The 21,741-nt window shown below is 48.7% G+C and overlaps 1 protein-coding gene across 12 annotated transcripts in view; it reads left to right on the forward strand.

Moving 5' to 3' along the window:
• BLTP1 (bridge-like lipid transfer protein family member 1) overlaps window positions 1-21,741 on the forward strand; it is a 705,550-nt gene that overhangs the window by 199,356 nt on the left and 484,453 nt on the right. For all 12 annotated transcript variants that reach the window (XM_063920260.1, XM_063920265.1, XM_063920266.1 and 9 more), the window contains exons 17-19: window positions 9,684-9,862; window positions 15,800-15,906; window positions 16,093-16,298. In XM_063920260.1, coding sequence (XP_063776330.1) covers window positions 9,684-9,862; window positions 15,800-15,906; window positions 16,093-16,298 — 492 coding nt within the window. The remainder of the gene's footprint in view (window positions 1-9,683; window positions 9,863-15,799; window positions 15,907-16,092; window positions 16,299-21,741) is intronic.

Raw genomic sequence — 21,741 nt, forward strand, 5'->3', positions numbered from 1 at the left:
AAAGTCCGCTGAGAAGGGGGCGGAGCCTATCTCCTCAGCACACTGGCGCCATTTTCCCTCACAGCTCCGCTGGAAGGACGTCTCCCTGACTCTCCCCTGCAGTCCTGCACTACAGAAAAGGATAAAACAAGAGGGGGGGGGGGCACTAATTAGGCGCAGTATAATATAAACAGCAGCTATAAGGGGAAAAACACTCTGTATAGTGTTATCCCAACATATATATAGCGCTCTGGTGTGTGCTGGCATACTCTCCCTCTGTCTCCCCAAAGGGCTAGTGGGGTCCTGTCCTCTATCAGAGCATTCCCTGTGTGTGTGCTGTGTGTCGGTACGACTGTGTCGACATGTATGAGGAGGAAAATGATGTGGAGGCGGAGCAATTGCCTATAATGGAGATGTCACCCCCTAGGGAGTCGACACCTGAGTGGATGGGCTTATGGAAGGAATTACGTGAAAGTGTCAGCTCTTTACAAAAGACGGTTGATGACATGAGACAGCCGGCTACTTAGCTTGTGCCTGTCCAGGCGTCTCAAAGACCATCAGGGGCTCTAAAACGCCCGCTACCTCAGATGGCAGATACAGACGCCGACACGGATACTGACTCCAGTGTCGACGATGAAGAGACGAATGTGACTTCCAGTAGGGCCACACGTTACATGATTGAGGCAATGAAAAATGTTTTACACATTTCTGATAGTACAAGTACCACTAAAAAGGGTATTATGTTTGGTGAGAAAAAACTACCTGTAGTTTTTCCTGCATCTGAGGAATTAAATGAAGTGTGTGATGAAGCGTGGGTTTCTCCCGATAAAAAACTGATAATTCCTAAAAGGTTACTGGCAGTGCTCACACGCTTGTCTAAACAGGTGGCACTACCGTCTCCTGATACGGCCGCCATTAAGGAACCTGCTGACAGAAAGCAGGAGAATATCCTAAAATGTATATACACTCACACGGGTGTTATACTGCGACCAGCAATCGCCTCAGCCTGGATGTGCAGTGCTGGGGTGGCTTGGTCGGATTCCCTGACTGAAAATATTGATACCCTGGATAGGGACAGTATATTACTGACTATAGAGCATTTAAAAGATGCATTTTTATATATGCGTGATGCACAGAGGGATATTTGCCGACTGGCATCAAGAGTAAGTGCGCTGTCCATATCTGCCAGAAGAGGGTTATGGACGCGGCAGTGGTCAGGTGATGCTGATTCCAAAAGGCATATGGAAGTATTGCCTTATAAAGGGGAGGAGTTATTTGGGGTAGGTCTATCGGACCTAGTGTCCACGGCAACTGCTGGGAAATCCACATTTTTACCCCAGGTAGCCTCTCAACATAAGAAGACGCCGTATTATCAGGTGCAGTCCTTTCGGCCCCATAAGGGCAAGCGGGCAAAAGGCTCCTCATTTCTGCCCCGTGGCAGAGGGAGAGGAAAAAGGCTGCAGCAAACAGCCAGTTCCCAGGAACAGAAGCCCTCTCCCGCTTCTGCCAAGTCCTCAGCATGACGCTGGGGCTCTACAAGCGGACTCGGGCACGGTGGGGGCCCGTCTCAAGAATTTCAGCGCGCAGTGGGCTCACTCACAAGTGGACCCCTGGATCCTTCAGGTGGTATCTCAGGGGTACAAATTGGAATTCGAGACTTCTCCCCCCCGCCGTTTCCTAAAGTCTGCCTTACCGACGTCTCCCTCCGACAGGGAGGCGGTATTGGAAGCCATTCACAAGCTGTATTCTCAGCAGGTGATAATCAAGGTACCCCTCCTGCAACAGGGAAAGGGGTATTATTCCACGCTGTTTGTGGTACCGAAGCCGGATGGCTCGGTGAGACCTATTTTAAATCTAAAATCTTTGAACACTTACATACAGAGGTTCAAATTCAAGATGGAGTCACTCAGAGCGGTGATCGAGAACCTGGAAGAAGGGGATTATATGGTGTCTCTGGACATCAAGGATGCTTACCTCCATGTCCCAATTTACCCTTCTCACCAAGGGTACCTCAGGTATGTGGTACAGAACTGCCACTATCCGTTTCAGACGCTGCCGTTTGGATTGTCCACGGCGCCCCGGGTCTTTACCAAAGTAATGGCCGAAATGATGATACTCCTTCGAAGGAAAGGAGTTTTAATTATCCCTTACTTGGACGATCTCCTGATAAGGGCAAGATCCGAGGAACAGTTGGTAGTCGGAGTAGCACTATCTCAAGTAGTGCTGCGGCAGCACGGTTGGATTCTCAATATCCCAAAATCGCAGCTGATCCCGACGACACGTCTTCTATTCCTAGGGATGATCCTGGACACAGTCCAGAAAAAGGTGTTTCTCCCGGAAGAGAAAGCCAGAGAGTTATCCGAGCTAGTCAGAAACCTCCTAAAACCAGGCCAAGTATCAGTGCATCAATGCACAAGGGTCCTGGGAAAAATGGTGGCTTCCTACGAAGCAATCCCATTCGGCAGATTCCACGCAAGAACATTCCAGTGGGACCTGCTGGACAAATGGTCCGGATCGCATCTTCAGATGCATCGGCGGATAACCCTGTCCCCAAGGACAAGGGTGTTTTCCTGTGGTGGTTGCAGAGTGCTCATCTTCTAGAGGGCCGCAGATTCGGCATTCAGGACTGGGTCCTGGTGACCACAGATGCCAGCCTGCGGAGCAGTCACACAGGGAAGAAACTTCCAGGGCTTGTGGTCAAGCCTGGAGACATTACTTCACATAAATATCCTGGAGTTAAGAGCCATTTACAATGCTCTGAGCCAAGCAAGACCTCTGCTTCAAGGTCAGCCGGTGCTGATCCAGTCGGACAACATCTCGGCAGTCGCCCACGTAAACAGACAGGGCGGCACAAGAAGCAGGAGGGCAATGGCAGAAGCTGCAAGGATTCTTCGCTGGGCGGAAAATCATGTGATAGCACTGTCAGCAGTGTTCATTCCGGGAGTGGACAACTGGGAAGCAGACTTCCTCAGCAGGCACGACCTCCACCCGGGAGAGTGGGGACTTCACCCAGAAGTCTTCCACATGATTGTAAACCGTTGGGAAAAACCAAAGGTGGACATGATGGCGTCCCGCCTCAACAAAAAACTGGACAGGTATTGCGCCAGGTCAAGGGACCCTCAGGCAATAGCTGTGGACGCTCTGGTAACACCGTGGGTGTACCAGTCAGTGTATGTGTTCCCTACTCTGCCTCTCATACCCAAGGTGCTGAGGATTATACGGCGGGGAGGAGTAAGAACTATTCTCGTGGCTCCGGATTGGCCAAGAAGGACTTGGTACCCGGAACTTCAAGAAATGCTCACAGAGGACCCGTGGCCTCTACCTCTGAGAAGGGACCTGCTCCAGCAGGGACCCTGTCTATTCCAAGACTTACCGCGGCTGCGTTTGACGGCATGGCGGTTGAACGCCGGATCCTAAAGGAAAAAGGCATTCCAGACGAAGTCATCCCTACTTTGATAAAAGCCAGAAAGGATGTAACCGCAAAGCATTATCACCGCATCTGGCGGAAATATGTTGCGTGGTGCGAGGCCAAAAAGGCACCGACGGAGGAATTTCAACTGGGTCGATTCCTGCATTTCCTGTAAGCAGGAGTGTCTATGGGCCTAAAATTAGGATCCATTAAGGTCCAGATTTCGGCCCTGTCGATTTTCTTTCAGAGAGAACTGGCTTCAGTGCCTGAAGTCCAGACGTTGTTAAGGGAGTGCTACATATACAGCCTCCTTTTGTGCCTCCAGTGGCACCCTGGGATCTGAATGTTGTTTTGGGTTTCCTAAAATCACATTGGTTTGAACCACTCAACACTGTGGACTTAAAATATCTCACATGGAAAGTGGTCATGCTGTTGGCCCTGGCTTCAGCCAAGCGTGTGTCAGAATTGGCGGCTTTATCCTGTAAAAGCCCTTACCTGATTTTTCATACGGACAGGGCAGAATTGAGGACTCGTCCTCAATTTCTCCCAAAGGTGGTTTCAGCGTTTCATCTGAACCAGCCTATTGTGGTACCTGCGGCTACTAAGGACTTGGAGGACTCCAAGTTGCTGGACGTTGTCAGGGCCCTGAAAATATATGTTTCCAGGACGGCTGGAGTCAGAAAATCTGACTCACTATTTATCCTGTACGCACCCAACAAGCTGGGTGCTCCTGCTTCTAAGCAGACTATTGCTCGCTGGATTTGTAGTACAATTCAGCTTGCGCATTCTGTGGCAGGCCTGCCACAGCCAAAATCTGTAAAAGCCCACTCCTAGGAAGGTGGGCTCATCTTGGGCGGCTGCCCGAGGGGTCTCGGCTTTACAACTTTGCCGAGCTGCTACTTGGTCAGGGTCAAATACTTTTGTGAAATTTTACAAATTTGACACTCTGGCTGAGGAGGACCTGGAGTTTTCTCACTCGGTGCTGCAGAGTCATCCGCACTCTCCCGCCCGTTTGGGAGCTTTGGTATAATCCCCATGGTCCTTACGGAGTTCCCAGCATCCACTAGGACGTCAGAGAAAATAAGAATTTACTTACCGATAATTCTATTTCTCGTAGTCCGTAGTGGATGCTGGGCGCCCATCCCAAGTGCGGATTATCTGCAATACTTGTACATAGTTATTGTTAACAAATCGGGTTATTGTTGTTGTGAGCCATCTATCCAGAGGCTCCTCTGTTATCATGCTGTTAACTGGGTTCATATCACAAGTTGTACGGTGTGATTGGTGTGGCTGGTATGAGTCTTACCCGGGATTCAAAATCCTTCCTTATTGTGTACGCTCGTCCGGGCACAGTATCCTAACTGAGGCTTGGAGGAGGGTCATAGGGGGAGGAGCCAGTGCACACCAGATAGTCCTAAAGCTTTTCTTTTGTGCCCAGTCTCCTGCGGAGCCGCTATTCCCCATGGTCCTTACGGAGTTCCCAGCATCCACTACGGACTACGAGAAATAGAATTATCGGTAAGTAAATTCTTATTTTTACCTGCACTACTGTCAGATACTGATGATGATATACAGGATGATGTGGACCCCATAAGCGGTGACTCCACCCCTACATAGGGTGTTGAACCCCTCATATTGGCTATTCGGGATGTGTTAAAGTTCCCCCTGGAGGATGCTAATAATCAGCAGTCATTTTTCCTACCACAAGACAAACTGACACTCACATTTCCTGACTCCAAGGAGTTTGATGATTTATTTAAATTAGCCTGGAAAAATCCAGATAAAAAATATCAGGTGTCCAAACGGTTTTTGTATACATTCCCCTTTGCCCCTGAAGGCAGGAAATTCTGGGAAGAATCTCCAGCAGTAGACGTCTCGGTCTTTTTCCTTTCTGAAAAGACTGTACTTACTGCTTCGGACTCCTTTACGGTAAAGGACCTGGCAGATAGGAAAATTTAGTCCACTCTTAAATCTATATACACTGCTGCAGGTGTAGCTCAAAGACCGGTCATTGCAGGTTGCTGGATGACACATACCATTTATTCCTGGGCTACTCAAATTCAGGAAGGTCTTTCGGGTGATATGACCTTAGTTACTACTGTAACTTTCCCAAAACACACTCAGGACACGGCTAGGGTCTTCTGTGACTCCCTTAAAGAGATTGGCAATATTAATGCTAGGACCATGGCTATGGCTGTGTCTGCGTGCAGGGCCATATGGTTGCGTCAGTGGATTGCTGACGCTGACTCCAAACGTAATGTGGAATCTCTTCCCTTTTCAGGTGACTGGCTCTTTGGAGGTGAATTGGACGCATGGATCTCCAAAGCTACTGCTGGGAAATCCACGTTTCTCCCTTCAGGGCTCTGCCTGCTAGACATACCTACCCGGGCCCGTCTACTCAGTCCTTTCGGTCCTCCAGATTTCGATCTAGGGTCACGGGGACCTCCAACGCAGCTAAAGGCACCAGAGGTAAGCCTAAGAAACCAGCCTTTAGCGGCTCCCAGGAACAGAGCACCAGTTCGGCTTCCGCAAAGACTTCAGCATGACGGTGCCCACCCACCCCGAGGGGATCTCGTGGTCTGAGCTCGGTTACGACACTACAGCCACATCTGGGATGGTTCCTGACAAAATGCTTGAGTAAGGGACCTCTTCTCTCAGGATTACAAGCTGGAGTTCGATGGTGCTCCTCCCCAACGATTTTTCAAATCAGGCTTACCAGCTTTGGAAATATGCGTGGTACGCTACTACTGGCCATAAACAAGTTGGTCCAGTCCCAGGTCATTGTCAAAGTACCCCAGCAACAACAAGGACAAGGTTACTACTCCCAGTCTGTTCGTGGTACCAAAACCAGACTGGTCTGTGAGACCCATTCTGAATCTGAAGTCCTTGAATCCTTACCTGAAGGTTTTCAAATTCAAGATGGAATCTTTGAGAGCAGTGATCACGGGCCTGGAGCAACAGGAATTCTTTGTGTCCCTGGATATCAAGGACACTTGCCTCCATATCCCCATGTCGCCTCCTCGTCAGGCCTATCTGTGGTTCACCCTACTGAACGATCAATACCAGTTTCAGGCGTTACCCTTCGGCCTGTCCACAGCTCAGAGGGTGTTCACGAAGTTGAATGCGGAAATTTATGTTTCATCTCAGGGTCCAGGGGGTCAGAGTAATTCCATACCTGGACGGCCTCCTGATAAAAGCGAGTTCCAGGGAGCTTCTATTGCTCCACATAGATTGCACTATCCAACTTCTGACTCACCACAGATGTATCCTCAATCTGCAGAAGTCCCAACTGGAACAGTCTCAGTGGATCCTGTTTCTGGATATGCTACTGGATACGGTAGCACAGAAAGTGTTCCTCCCAGAAGACAAAGTCAGAACACTTCCAGAAATGGTTCACATGGTTCTCCGACCTGCTCGAGTATCCATTCATCTATGCATAAAATTGTTGGTAAAGATGGTGGCCTCGTACCAGGCGATACAGTTTGGAAGGTTTCATGCCATACCTTTCCAATTGGACATCCTGAACAAGTTTTCCGGTTCCCATCTTCAGATGCACCGGATGATTCGGCTGTCACCCTAGGCCAGGATTTCACTCCTGTGGTGGCCACAGTCTTTCAACCTGCTGGAAGGTCGACGCTTTGTGATTCAGGATTGTATCCTCCTCATGACGGACGCGAGTTTGAGAGGATGGGGAGCTGTCACCCAGGGGGCGCAGTTCCAGGTCAGGTGGTCTGGCCAAGAGGCCCTATTTCCGATCAACATTCTGTAACTTCGGGCCGTCCACAATGCTTTGATTCAGGCCTCCCCTATGCTCTGGGATCTAGCAATCCAGGTTCAGTCGGACAACGCCACGTCTGTGGCGTATATCAATTGACAAGGAGGGACAAAAAGCAGCGCATGCATGCGAGAAGTATCAAGAATACTCTTCTGGGCAGAAAGACATGCAAGAGCACTGTCCGCAATCTTCATTCGGGAGTGGACAACTGGGAAGCGGACTCTGAGTCGCCACAATCTCCATCCAGGGGAGTGGGGACTACACCCTCAGGTGTTTCAACAGGTGATCGACAGGTGGGGCTGCCCACATATCGACATGATGGCCTCTCGCCTCAACAAGAAGCTTTGCTGCTATTGCTTGCGAACCAGGGACCCTCAGGCAAGCGCAGTGGATGCGCTGACGTCGACTTGGCCTTACCAGCTGGTCTACCGATTTCCTCCGATTCCATTGATGCCAAGGGTGCTCAAGCGGATCAGGCATCAATGAGTGCAAGCAATCTTGATTGCCCCGGATTGGCCCTGAAGAGCGTGGTACCCGGCTCTTCTGAACATGTCCGTAGAGGACCCTTGGCTTCTACCGCTAAGAAGAGATCTTCAGCAAGGACCGTTATTCTACCCGGACTTACGGCGGCTTCGTTTGACGGCATGGAACTTGAGCAGAACATCCTAGCTCACAAAGGGCTTTCCAAAATGGTCATTGCCATTATGGTGCAAGCCAGAAAACCTGTGACGTCAAAACACTATCATATCTGGCGGAGATATGTCTCTTGGTGCGAGGAACGCACATATCTGTCTGCAGAATTCCACTTGGGAAGATTCCTTTGTTTCCTGCAGACTGGAGTGGATAAAGGCTTACGTCTTGGATCCCTTAAGGTCCAGATTTCAGCTCTTTTCGTCTTCTTCCAGAAGAAGTTGGCTATCCTGCCAGAAGTTCAGACCTTCTTGCAAGGGGTGCTTCACATACAACCTCCGTTTGTGCCGCCTACGGCACCTTGGGATTTGGATGTGGTGTTAACGCGTTCTACAGTCCTCCTGGTTTGAACCTCTGATGACTGTAGAAGACAAGTGCCTCACGTGGAAGACTGTGATGTTACTGGCCCTGGCTACTGCTAGACGTGTCTCAGAATTGGGGGCCTTACCATGTAAAAGTCCCTACTTGGTCTTTTACAAGAACAGAGTGGAGCTCCGGACTAGACAGCAGTTCCTGCCAAAGATGGTCTTTGCGTTTCACTTGAATCAACCTATTGTGATTCTGTCCAGTTCTGACACTTCTGCTCCACCAGAGGAATTGGATGCAGTGTGAGCCTTGAAAATCTATGTCAAGAGGACGGTTAGGATCAGAAAGACGGATTCCTTGTTCGTGCTGTATGATGCGCAGAAAAAGGGTTTGCCTTGCTTCAAAGCAGTCTATTGCTCATTGGATTCGGCTTACTATCCAACTATACCGAGCTGCTACCTGGTCTGGGAAGAACACCTTTGTAATGTTCTACAAGTTTGATACCCTGGCCAAAGAGGATACCCAGTTTGGGCAGGCGGTGCTACAGATGTCTCCGCCCGTTCCCCATCGTACTAATCTGTCCCCAGTATACCCTTTGGATGCTAGAGAAAATAGGTTTTTAAATACCCACTGGTAAATCCTTTTCTCGTAGTCCATAAGGAATATTGGGCGCCCGCCTCAGTGCAAGTTCTCTGTTATGTGTTGCCTGTTCAGCTGTTGCTGTTCCTCTTACCAGCCATTGCTGGCCCGGTTATATTTTGGTGTGCTGGTGTGTAAATCTCACCACACTTATTGTTATGTTCCTTCTTTCAAGTATGTCATTCTCCTTCGGGCACTGTTTAGCTATAACTGAGCAGTAGGAGAAGGCATAGAGGGGAGGAGCCAGCACACCCAGTTGAAGAAATTGAAAGTGCACTGGCTCCTTTGAACCCATCTATACCCATCGTACTAATCTGTCCCCAATATCTTTTATGGACTACGAGAAAAGGATTTAGCAATATTACAGTACTGTGTTGGCATCATTTACGCTGCAATTAAATACCCATACAAATATATGTCAAACGCATTTTGGGTGAAGACTGCTAAATAAAAGTTCACAATTATAAAGCTCTCCTGGCAGGTCAGATGTTGAAAGGATTATGATTTTAATATATACAGATGCATCTTCACACAACTAGCCTCAATGCACCATGCAGTGCGAGATGCTTGGCGTTAGTGAGTCGCCAGGTCCCTTGCTAACGTCGGGCGTCTGCCTTTCCCCAAAATGCATCTTAGTCGCAACATAATGCGACTAGGACGCACCACGAGACTGCGCTGATTAATTGAAAACTGCAAACTCTGCAGCACATTACAATTAAAACCTATTAGTGTAATAAAACAAGGCTGGATTCACTAAAAAGAAATTATTTTTAATTTGCCCAATTTGAATTTGACTTGATGTGAAATATGTACAGTACATGAACAGTAATATATGTAAAATTGTTGGTTTAGTTCATTCTTGTATCAGTGCTGTTTACATTATAGGGAGGAGATGTGGACCTCCATTTGTTTTTACCTGACTGCCATCCCAGTAAATACTCACTGCTTACATTGGTGAAAGATTGTCATCTAAGCAAAACTGGCCCCGACTCCTGCAGCTCAGCAGAAAACCACAGCGGCCAGAAGCACTGCAAACCAAAGTGGAGAAATGTAACACAGGCAGGGTAATGTCCATATACTGTAGTGCACACTAGCAGTTATTATTCTTTTATTTTTCTACAATGTGACCATTACTTACAATTTGTTCTCCCCTTTTCTTCCTTTACTATCTAACATCTTCACTGATCGTTTTGTACATGGAAGAGCAGCAGCTTTACACATGTATAACAGTACAGTAATTACTATATGTAATACTTTATATTTCTCTTACGTCTTAGAGGATGCTGGGGACTCCGTAAGGACCATGGGGATAGACGGGCTCCGCAGGAGACATGGGCACTTTAAGAAACACTTTAGGTCTGGGTGTGCACTGGCTCCTCCCTCTATGCCCCTCCTCCAGACCTCAGTTTGATACTGTGCCCAGTGGAGACTGGGTGCATTACAGGGAGCTCTCCTGAGTTTCCTGTCAGAAAGAATTTTAGTTAGGTTTTTTATTTTCAGGGAGCCTGCTGGCAACAGACTCCCTGCATCGAGGGACTGAGGAGAGAGAAACAGACCTACTTCTGTGAGTTTCAAGGCTCTGTTTCTTAGGCTACTGGACACCATTAGCTCCAGAGGGATTGGTACGCAGGTCTCACCCTCGCCGTCCGTCCCAGAGCCGCGCCGCCATCGTCCTCGCAGAGCCGGAAGATAGAAGCCAGGTGAGTATGAGAAGAAAAGAAGACTTCAGAGGCGGCAGAAGACTTCTTGATCTTCACAGAGGTAACGCACAGCAGTAAAGCTGTGCCGCCATTGCTCCCATTCACCTCACACACGGCAGTCACTGTAAGGGTGCAGGGCGCAGGGGGGGGCGCCCTGGGCAGCATATAAACCTCTCCTTTGGCAAAAATACATAAATACATGTACAGATGGGCACTGTACATGTATATAAAGAGCCCCCGCCAGTTTTTTTAGAATTTTGAGCGGGACAGAAGCCCGCCGCCGAGGGAACGGACCTTCTCCCTCAGCACTCACCAGCGCAATTTTCTCCACAGCACAGCGCTGAGAGGAAGCTCCCCGGACTCTCCCCTGCTTACTCACGGTGACAGAGGGTTTTTCAAGAGGGGGGGGGGCCCACATAATTGGCGCATATACATAAAAAGGCGCTACTGGGTAAACATTTTGTGTTTCTTCCTGGGTTATATAGCGCTGGGGTGTGTGCTGGCATACTCTCTCTCTGTCTCTCCAAAGGGCCTGGTGGGGAAACTGTCTTCAGATAAGAGGTTCCCTGTGTGTGTGGTGTGTCGGTACGTGTGTGTCGACATGTCTGAGGTAGAAGGCTTGCCTATGGAGGAGGGGGAGCGTATGAATGTGAGGTCTCCGTCGGCAGCGCCGACACCTGACTGGATGGATATGTGGAATGTTTTAAGTGCTAATGTAAATTTATTGCACAAAAGATTAGACAAAGCTGAAGCTAGGGAACAGTCAGGGAGTCAACCCATGTCTGTCCCTATGTCGCCGGGACCTTCGGGGTCTCAAAAGCGCCCACTATCCCAAATAGGAGACACAGATACCAACACGGATTCAGACTCCAGTGTCGACTATGATGATGCAAAGTTACAGCCAAAAGTGGCTAAATGTATTCGTTATATGATTATGGCAATAAAAGATGTTTTGCATATCACAGAGGAACCCCCTGTCCCTGACATGAGGGTACACATGTATAAGGGAAAGAAACCTGAGGTAACTTTTCCCTCCTCACATGAGTTGAACGAGTTGTGTGAAAAAGCGTGGGAATCTCCAGACAAAAAACTGCAGATTCCCAAAAGGATTCTTATGGCGTATTCTTTCCCGCCAACGGACAGGATACGGTGGGAATCCTCCCCTAGGGTAGACAAAGCATTGACACGCTTATCAAAAAAGATAGCGCAGCCATCCCAAGATACGGCTACCCTCAAGGATCCTGCTGACCGCAAGCAGGAGGTTACCTTGAAGTCCATTTACACACATTCTGGTACATTGCTCAGACCGGCAATTGCGTCGGCCTGGGTTTGTAGCGCTGTAGCAGCATGGACAGATTAATTATCAGCGGATATTGAGACCCTAGATAAGGATACCATTTTATTGACCCTAGGGCATATAAAAGATGCTGTCTTATATATGAGAGATGCTCAAAGAGACAGTCTACTGGGTTCCAGAATAAACGCTATGTCTATTTCTGCTAGGCGTGTCTTATGGACCCGGCAGTGGACAGGTGATGCCGACTCAAAGAGGCATATGGAGGTTTTGCCTTACAAGGGTGAGGAATTGTTTGGGGAAGGTCTCTCGGACCTCGTCTCCACAGCTACGGCAGGTAAATCGAATTTTTTGCCTTATGTTCCCTCACAGACTAAGAAAGCGACACATTATCAAATGCAGTCCTTTCGTTCAAATAAAAGCAAAAGAGTACGTGGATCGTCCTTTCTTGCCAGAGGTAAGGGCAGAGGAAAAAAGCTGCACAACACAACTAGTTCCCAGGAACAGAAGTCCTCCTCGGCCTCTGCAAAATCCACCGCATGACGCTGGGGCTCCGCTGAGGGAGTCCGCCCCAGTGGTGGCACGTCTTCGGTTTTTCAGCCACATCTGGGTTCACTCAAAGGTGGATCCCTGGGCAATAGAAATTGTTTCTCAGGGATACAAGCTGGAATTCGAAGAGGTGCCTCCTCGCCGGTTTTTCAAATCGGCTCTACCGACTTCTCCCCTAGAAAGGGAGATAGTGTTAAATGCGATTCACAAATTGTGTCTTCAACAAGTGGTGGTCGAGGTTCCCCTGCTTCAAAGAGGGAAGGGTTACTACTCAACTCTGTTTGTAGTCCCGAAACCGGACGGTTCGGTCAGACCCATTTTGAATTTAAAATCCCTGAACCTATACTTAAAACGGTTCAAGTTCAAGATGGATCGCTCAGAGCGGTCATCGCCAGCCTGGAAGGGGGGGAGGGATTTTATGGTATCTCTGGACATAAAGGATGCATACCTTCATGTTCCCATTTATCCACCTCACCAGGCGTACCTGAGATTTGCGGTACAGGATTGTCATTACCAATTTCAGACGTTGCCGTTTGGGCTTTCCACGGCCCCGAGGATTTTCACCAAGGTAATGGCGGAAATGATGGTGCTCCTGCGCAAGCAGGGTGTCACAATTATCCCATACTTGGACGATCTCATAAAAGCGAGATCACGAGAGAAGTTACTGAACAGCGTGTCACTTTCACTGAAGGTGTTACAGCAACACGGCTGGATTCTCAATATCCCGAAGTCGCAGCTGGTTCCTACGACTCGTCTGACCTTCTTGGGCATGATTCTGGACACAGACCAGAAAAAGGTTTTTCTTCCGATAGAAAAAGCTCAGGAACTCATGACTCTAGTCAAGAACCTATTGAAGCCAAAACAAGTGTCAGTACATCATTGCACTCATGTCCTGGGAAAGATGGTGGCAACATACGAAGCCATTCCCTTCGGCAGATTCTATGCAAGGACTTTCCAATGGGACCTATTGGACAAGTGGTCCGGGTCACATCTACAAATTCATCAGCGGATCACCCTGTCCCCCATAGCCAGGGTATCTCTCCTGTGGTGGCTGCAGAGTGCTCGCCTTTTAGAAGGCCGCAGGTTCAGCATTCAGGACTGGATCCTGGTGACCACGGACGCGAGCCTCAGAGGGTGGGGAGCAGTCACACAGGGAAGAAACTTCCAAGGACTTTGGACAAGTCAAGAGACTTGTCTTCACATCAACATCCTGGAGCTGAGGGCCATATACAACGCCCTATGTCAAGCGGAGAACTTACTTCGCGACCAACCAGTTCTGATCCAGTCAGACAACATCACCGCAGTGGCTCATGTAAACCGCCAAGGCGGCACAAGGAGCAGAGTGGCAATGGCGGAAGCCACCAGGATTCTTCGCTGGGCGGAAAATCATGTAAGCGCACTGTCAGCAGTGTTCATTCCGGGAGTGGACAACTGGGAAGCAGACTTCCTCAGCAGACACGACCTGCATCCAGGAGAGTGGGGGCTTCATCAGGAAGTCTTCGCACAGATTGCAAGTCAGTGGGGACTGCCCCAGATAGACATGATGGCGTCCCGCCTCAACAGAAAGCTGCAGAGGTATTGCACCAGATCAAAAGACCCTCAGGCGGTAGCAGTAGACGCCCTAGTGACACCGTGGATGTTCCAGTCGGTCTATGTGTTTCTTCCTCTTCCGCTCATACCCAAGGTGTTGAGAATAATAAGAAAAAGAGGAGTGAGAACAATTCTCATTGTTCCAGATTGGCCAAGAAGGACCTTGTATCCGGATCTGCTGGTAATGCTCACGGGAGATCTGTGGCCTCTTCCTCTACGACAGGACCTGTTGCAACAGGGGCCCTGTCTGTTCCAAGACTTACCGCGGCTGCGTTTGACAGCATGGCGGTTGAACGCTGGATCCTAGCGGCAAAGGGCATTCCGGATGAGGTCATTCCTACTCTGATAAAGGCTAGGAAAGACGTGACAGCGAAACATTTTCACCGGATATAGCGAAAATATATTTCTTGGTGTGAGGCCAGGAATGCTCCTACGGAAGAATTCCATCTAGGCCGTTTTCTTCACTTCCTACAGACTGGAGTGAATTTGGGCCTAAAATTAGGCTCCATTAAGGTTCAGATTTCGGCCTTATCCATTTTCTTTCAAAAAGAATTGGCTTCTCTTCCAGAAGTACAGACTTTTGTGAAGGGAGTGCTGCATATTCAGCCTCCTTTTATACCTCCGGTGGCGCCTTGGGACCTTAACGTGGTGTTGAGTTTCCTTAAGTCGCACTGGTTTGAACCACTTCAAACGGTGGAGTTAAAATATCTTACTTGGAAGGTGGTCATGTTATTAGCCTTGGCTTCGGCTAGGCGAGTGTCGGAATTGGCGGCTTTGTCTTATAAAAGCCCCTATCTGGTTTTCCATATGGATAGGGCGGAATTGCGGACCCGTCCTCAGTTCTTGCCTAAGGTGGTGTCATCTTTTCTTATGAACCAACCTATTGTGGTGCCTGTGGCTACGCGAGACTTGGAGGATTCCGAGTCCCTTGATGTGTTCAGGGCTTTGAAAATTTACGTGGCCAGAACGGCTAGAGTCAGGAAAACAGAAGCACTGTTTGTCCTATATGCAGCCAACAAGGTTGGAGCCCCTGCTTCAAAGCAGACTATTGCTCGCTGGATCTGTAACACGATTCAGCAGGCTCATTCTACGGCGGGATTGCTGCTACCTAAATCTGTCAGAGCCCATTCTACCAGGAAGGTGGGCTCGTCTTGGGCGGCTGCCCGAGGGGTCTCGGCACTACAACTATGCCGAGCTGCTACTTGGTCGGGTTCAAACACCTTTGCGAAGTTCTATAAGTTTGATACCCTGGCTGAGGAGGACCTCCTGTTTGCTCAATCGGTGCTGCAGAGTCATCCGCACTCTCCCGCCTGTTTGGGAGCTTTGGTATAATCCCCATGGTCCTTACGGAGTCCCCAGCATCCTCTAGGACGTAAGAGAAAATAAGATTTTAAACCTACCGGTAAATCTTTTTCTCGTAGTCCGTAGAGGATGCTGGGCGCCCGTCCCTAGTGCGGACTATTTCTGCGAGACTTGTATATAGTTTTGCTTAAATAAGGGTTACGTTATAGTTTCATCAGTTTTGGACTGATGCTGCGTTGTTTTTCATACTGTTAACTGTTTAATAAATACACAAGTTATACGGTGTGATTGGTGTGGCTGGTATGAATCTTGCCCTCGGATTAACTAAAATCCTTTCCTCGTACTGTCCGTCTCCTCTGGGCACAGTTTCTCTAACTGAGGTCTGGAGGAGGGGCATAGAGGGAGGAGCCAGTGCACACCCAGACCTAAAGTCTTTCTTAAAGTGCCCATGTCTCCTGCGGAGCCCGTCTATCCCCATGGTCCTTACGGAGTCCCCAGCATCCTCTACGGACTACGAGAAAAAGATTTACCGGTAGGTTTAAAATCTTATTTTCCTGAACCCTTAGGCCCGGGTGGGTAGAGTGCTGGACTGTCCCATCTGTAATGTTAATCATCGACTATACCTGGCATCCAATTTATTCCCAAAAGACGGATCAGCAACTGAAACAGTCATGTAAGATCTGTTGTTTTTGTTTTTTAAAGATTTTAATATTATTATTATTGTTTTTACAGATATATTTTTATTTTATCTGTGCTGTGTGAAAGCAACCTTCTGATTTTGTTTGATTCAGTGATTCCACATTATCAGTAATTTCTGGCTTTACTAAAATCCATTTTAACTTAACTCTTTCATTGCCAGTGTCAGAAATGGAGGAATCTATGCTGTCAATGCTGCGGCCTTGTCAGAGAACATCAGAGAGAGTTACATCTCCCACTGCTTCTAACCGACCTACTGTGGATCCCTCAGAACTGCCGCCAGATAAGCTGCATGTTGAGCTGGAGCTATCACCTGACTCGCAAGTAGTTTTTTATGGACCCATCCTAATGGCTTTCCTCTCCATAAAGGTATCGGGTCTTTTTTTTTTTCCCCTAACAACATATTAATTTAACTTACCTGCACAAACTAAACATTTTACACAACCTTCGATTTTAATGTTACCTTTTGTCCTCTGCTGTGTTACAACCGCCTGCATATAGTTTGGCCCACATGAGGTGACCATGAAACAATTCAGAGTTGTGGATGGGATTGGCGCCGTGATGAGATAAAGAGACAGAACAGCGTAAAAAGATACAAGAAATGTATTAAAACCATGTAAATAAAAAACGATCAATACAACATTTCAGCAAAGTGAGGAAATTGGTCCGCACTACATGCTGCAGATGTAAGGTGATTTACTACCTACAGTCCAAGCTTATATGCCTACTGCGTTGGTTTTTACATTAGCACATGCCCGCCGCAGCACCCATTCATGGTGAGAGGCTGAGTGATTTCCCAGCTTTGTTGAAATGTATGTGAGTGTTTTTTAGTTATATGGTTTTAATAAGTTCCTTGTACCTTCTAACACTGTTCTGTCCATTCACCTCATCCTGGTCATTCAGGTAGTAAGTTAAAGAACATGGTGTTATGTAAATAGGGATATTGTGCTTGCGATTTCAGCGCACAACTCTGAATTGATTCATATATGCCTTTTTGAAGTTTGTGTTTCTTCCATTTATGGATTTGGAGGCTGCTTCTTTTCCAGGCTCATCCCGCAGTTGTTGATACCTCTTATTTCTCTGACGTCCTAGTGGATGCTGGGGACTCCGTCAGGACCACGGAGAATAGCGGCTCCGCAGGAGACAGGGCACAAAAGTAAAAGCTTTAGGATCAGGTGATGTGCACTGGCTCCTCCCCCTATGACCCTCCTCCAAGCCTCAGTTAGATTTTTGTGCCCGGCCGAGAAGGGTGCAATCTAGGTGGCTCTCCTAAAGAGCTGCTTAGAGTAAAAGTTTTGTTAGGTTTTTTATTTTCAGTGAGTCCTGCTGGCAACAGGCTCACTGCATCGAGGGACTTAGGGGAGAGAAGTGAACTCACCTGCGTGCAGGATGGATTGGCTTCTTAGGCTACTGGACACCATTAGCTCCAGAGGGAGTCGGAACACAGGTCTCACCCTGGGGTTCGTCCCGGAGCCGCGCCGCCGACCCCCTTGCAGATGCCGAAAAGTGAAGAGGTCCAGAAACCGGCGGCAGAAGACTTTTCAGTCTTCATAAGGTAGCGCACAGCACTGCAGCTGTGCGCCATTGTTGTCAGCACACTTCATAGCAGCGGTCACTGAGGGTGCAGGGCGCTGGGGGGGGCGCCCTGGGCAGCAATGATAGTACCTTTCTGGCTAAAAATACATCACATATAGCCCCTGGGGGCTATATGGATGTATTTAACCCCTGCCAGGTCTCAGAAAAACGGGAGAAGAAGCCCGCCGAAAAGGGGGCGGGGCCTATTCTCCTCAGCACACAGCGCCATTTTCCCTCACAGAAATGCTGGTGGGAAGGCTCCCAGGCTCTCCCCTGCACTGCACTACAGAAACAGGGTTAAAACAGAGAGGGGGGGCACTTATTTGGCGATATGACTATATATATTAAAATGCTATAAGGGAAAAACACTTATATAAAGGTTGTCCCTGTATAATTATAGCGTTTTTGGTGTGTGCTGGCAAACTCTCCCTCTGTCTCCCCAAAGGGCTAGTGGGGTCCTGTCCTCTATCAGAGCATTCCATGTGTGTGTGCTGTGTGTCGGTACGTGTGTGTCGACATGTATGAGGACGATGTTGGTGAGGAGGCGGAGCAATTGCCTGTAATGGTGATGTCACTCTCTAGGGAGTCGACACCGGAATGGATGGCTTATTTAAGGAATTACGTGATAATGTCAACACGCTGCAAGGTCGGTTGACGACATGAGACGGCCGGCAAACCAATTAGTACCTGTCCAGGCGTCTCAAACACCGTCAGGGGCGTTAAAACGTCCTTTTACCTCAGTCGGTCGACACAGACACAGACATGGACACTGACTCCAGTGTCGACGGTGAAGAAACAAACGTATTTTCCTTTAGGGCCACACGTTACTTGTTAAGGGCAATGAAGGAGGTGTTACATATTTTTGATACTACAAGTACCACAAAAAAGGGTATTATGTGGAGTGTAAAAAAAAAAACTACCTGTAGTTTTTCCTGAATCAGATAAATTAAATGAAGTGTGTGATGATGCGTGGGTTTCCCCCGATAGAAAATTATTGGCGGTATACCCTTTCCCGCCAGAAGTTAGGGCGCGTTGGGAAACACCCCTTAGGGTGGATAAGGCGCTCACACGCTTATCAAAACAAGTGGCGGTACCGTCTCCAGATAGGGCCGCCTACAAGGAGCCAGCTGATAGGAGGCTGGAAAATATCCTAAAAAGTATATACACACATACTGGTGTTATACTGCGACCAGCGATCGCCTCAGCCTGGATGTGCAGCGCTGGGGTGGCTTGGTCGGATTCCCTGACTGAAAATATTGATACCCTTGACAGGGACAGTATTTTATTGACTATAGAGCATTTAAAGGATGCATTTCTATATATGCGAGATGCACAGAGGGATATTTGCACTCTGGCATCAAGAGTAAGTGCGATGTCCATATCTGCCAGAAGTTGTTTATGGACACGACAGTGGTCAGGTGATGCAGATTCCAAACGGCACATGGAAGTATTGCCGTATAAAGGAGAAAAAGACTTCAGCCTCAGTCCTTTCGTCCCCATAAGGGCAAGCGGGCAAAAGGCCAGTCATATCTGCCATGGGATAGAGGAAAGGGAAGAAGACTGCAGCAGGCAGCCCATTCCCAGAAACAGAAGCCCTCCACCGCTTCTGCCAAGTCCTCAGCATGACGCTGGGGCCCTACAAGCGGACTCAGGTGCGGTGGGGGGGGTCGTCTCAAGAGTTTCAGCACGCAGTGGGCTCACTCGCAAGTGGACCCCTGGATCCTACAAGTAGTATCCCAGGGGTACAGATTGGAAATTCGAGACGTCTCCCCCTCGCAGGTTCCTGAAGTCTGCTTTACCAACGTCTCCCTCCGACAGGGAGGCAGTAGTGGAAACAATTCACAAGCTGTATTCCCAGCAGGTGATAATCAAAGTACCCCTCCTACAACAAGGAAAGGGGTATTATTCCACACTATATTGTGGTACTGAAGCCAGACGGCTCGGTGAGACCTATTCTAAATCTGAAATAGTTGAACACTTACATACAAAGGTTCAAATCAAGATGGAGTCACTCAGAGCAGTGATAGCGAACCAGGAGGAAGGGGACTATATGGTGTCCCGGGACATCAGGGATGCTTACCTCCATGTCCCAATTTGCCCTTCTCACCAAGGGTACCTCAGGTTCGTGGTACAGAACTGTCACTATCAGTTTCAGACGCTGCCGGTTGGATTGTCCACGGCACCCCGGGTCCTTACCAAGGTAATGGCCGAAATGATGATTCTTCAAAGAAAATGGACGATCTCCTGATAGGGGCAAGGTCCAGAGAACAGTTGGAGGTCGGAGTAGCACTATCTCAAGTAGTTCTACGACAGCACGGGTGGATTCTAAATATTCCAAAACCGCAGCTGTTTCCGACGACACGTCTGCTGTTCCTAGAGATGATTCTGGACACAGTCCAGAAAAAGGTGTTTCTCCCGGAGAAGAAAGCCAGGGAGTTATCCGTGCTAGTCAGGAACCTCCTAAAACCAGGAAAAGTGTCAGTGCATCATTGCACAAGGGTCCTGGGAAAAATGGTGGCTTCTTACGAAGCGATTCCATTCGGTAGATTTCACGCAAGAACTTTTCAGTGGGATCTGCTGGAAAAATGGTCCGGATCGCATCTTCAGATGCATCAGCGGATAACCCTGTCTCCAAGGACAAGGGTGTTTCTTCTGCGGTGGCTGCAGAGTGCTCATCTACTAAAGGGCCGCAGATTCGGCATTCAGGACTGGGTCCTGGTGACCACGGATGCCAGCCTGAGAGGCTGGGGAGCAGTCACACAGGGAAAAAATTTCCAGGGAGTGTGATCAAGTCTGGAGACTTCTCTCCACATAAATATACTGGAGCTAAGGGCAATTTACAATGTTCTAAGCTTAGCAAGACCTCTGCTTCAAGGTCAGCCGGTATTGATCCAGTGGGACAACATCACGGCAGTCGCCCACGTAAACAGACAGGGCGGCACAAGAAGCAGGAGGGCAATGGCAGAAACTGCAAGGATTCTTCGCTGGGCGAAAAATCATGTGATAGCACTGTCAGCAGTGTTCATTCCGGGAGTGGACAACTGGGAAGCAGACTTCCTCAGCAGGCACGACCTCCACCCGGGAGAGTGGGGACTTCATCGGGAAGTATTCCACATGATTGTGAACCGTTGGGAAAGACCAAAGGTGGACATGATGGCGTCCCGCCTGAACAAAAAACTGGACAGGTATTGCGCCAGGTCAAGAGACCCTCAAGCAATATCTGTGGACGTTCTGGTAACACCGTGGGTGTACCAGTCGGTGTATGTGTTCCCTCCTCTGCTTCTCATAACCAAGGTACTGAGAATTATAAGACGTAGAGGAGTAAGAACTATACTCGTGGCTCCGGATTGGCCAAGAAAGACGTGGCACCCGGAACTTCAAGAAATGCTCACAGAGGACTCATGGCCTCTGCCGCTAAGAAGGGACTTGCTTCAGCAAGTACCAGGTCTGTTCCAAGACTTACCGCGGCTGCATTGACGGCATGGCGGTGGAACGCCAGATCCTAAGGGAAAAAGGCATTCCGGAAGAGGTCATTCCTACCCTGGTCAAAGCCAGGAAGGAGGTGACCGCAAAACATTATCACCACATGTGGCGAAAATATGTTGCGTGGTGTGAGGCCAGGAAGGCCCCACGAAGAAATTTCAACTCGGTCGATTCCTGCATTTCCTGCAAACAGGAGTGTCTATGGGCCTCAAATTGGGGTCCATTAAGGTTCAAATTTCGGCCCTGTCAATTTTCTTCCAGAAAGAATTGGCTTCAGTTCCTGAAGTCCAGAAGTTTGTCAAGGGAGTATTGCATATACAACCCCCTTTTTGTGCCTCCAGTGGCACTGTGGGATCTCAACGTAGTTCTGGGATTCCTCAAATCACATTTTAAACCGCTCAAATCTGTGGATTTGAAATATCTCACATGAAAAGTGACCATGCTGTTGGCCCTGGCCTCGGCCAGGCGAGTGTCAGAATTGGCGGCTTTGTCTCACAAAAGCCATATCTGATTGTCCATTCGGACAGGGCAGAGCTGCGGACTCGTCCCCAGTTTCTTCCTAAGGTGGTGTCAGCGTTTCACCTGAACCAGCTTATTGTGGTACCTGCGGCTACTAGGGACTTGGAGGACTCCAAGTTGCTAGATGTTGTCAGGGCCCTGAAAATATAGGTTTCCAGGACGGCTGGAGTCAGGAAAACTGACTCGCTGTTATCCTGTATGCACCCAACAAACTGGGTGCTCTTGCGTCTAAGCA

This window comes from Pseudophryne corroboree, chromosome 1, assembly GCF_028390025.1.
Source record: "Pseudophryne corroboree isolate aPseCor3 chromosome 1, aPseCor3.hap2, whole genome shotgun sequence".
NCBI classification, from domain to species: Eukaryota; Metazoa; Chordata; class Amphibia; order Anura; family Myobatrachidae; genus Pseudophryne; species Pseudophryne corroboree.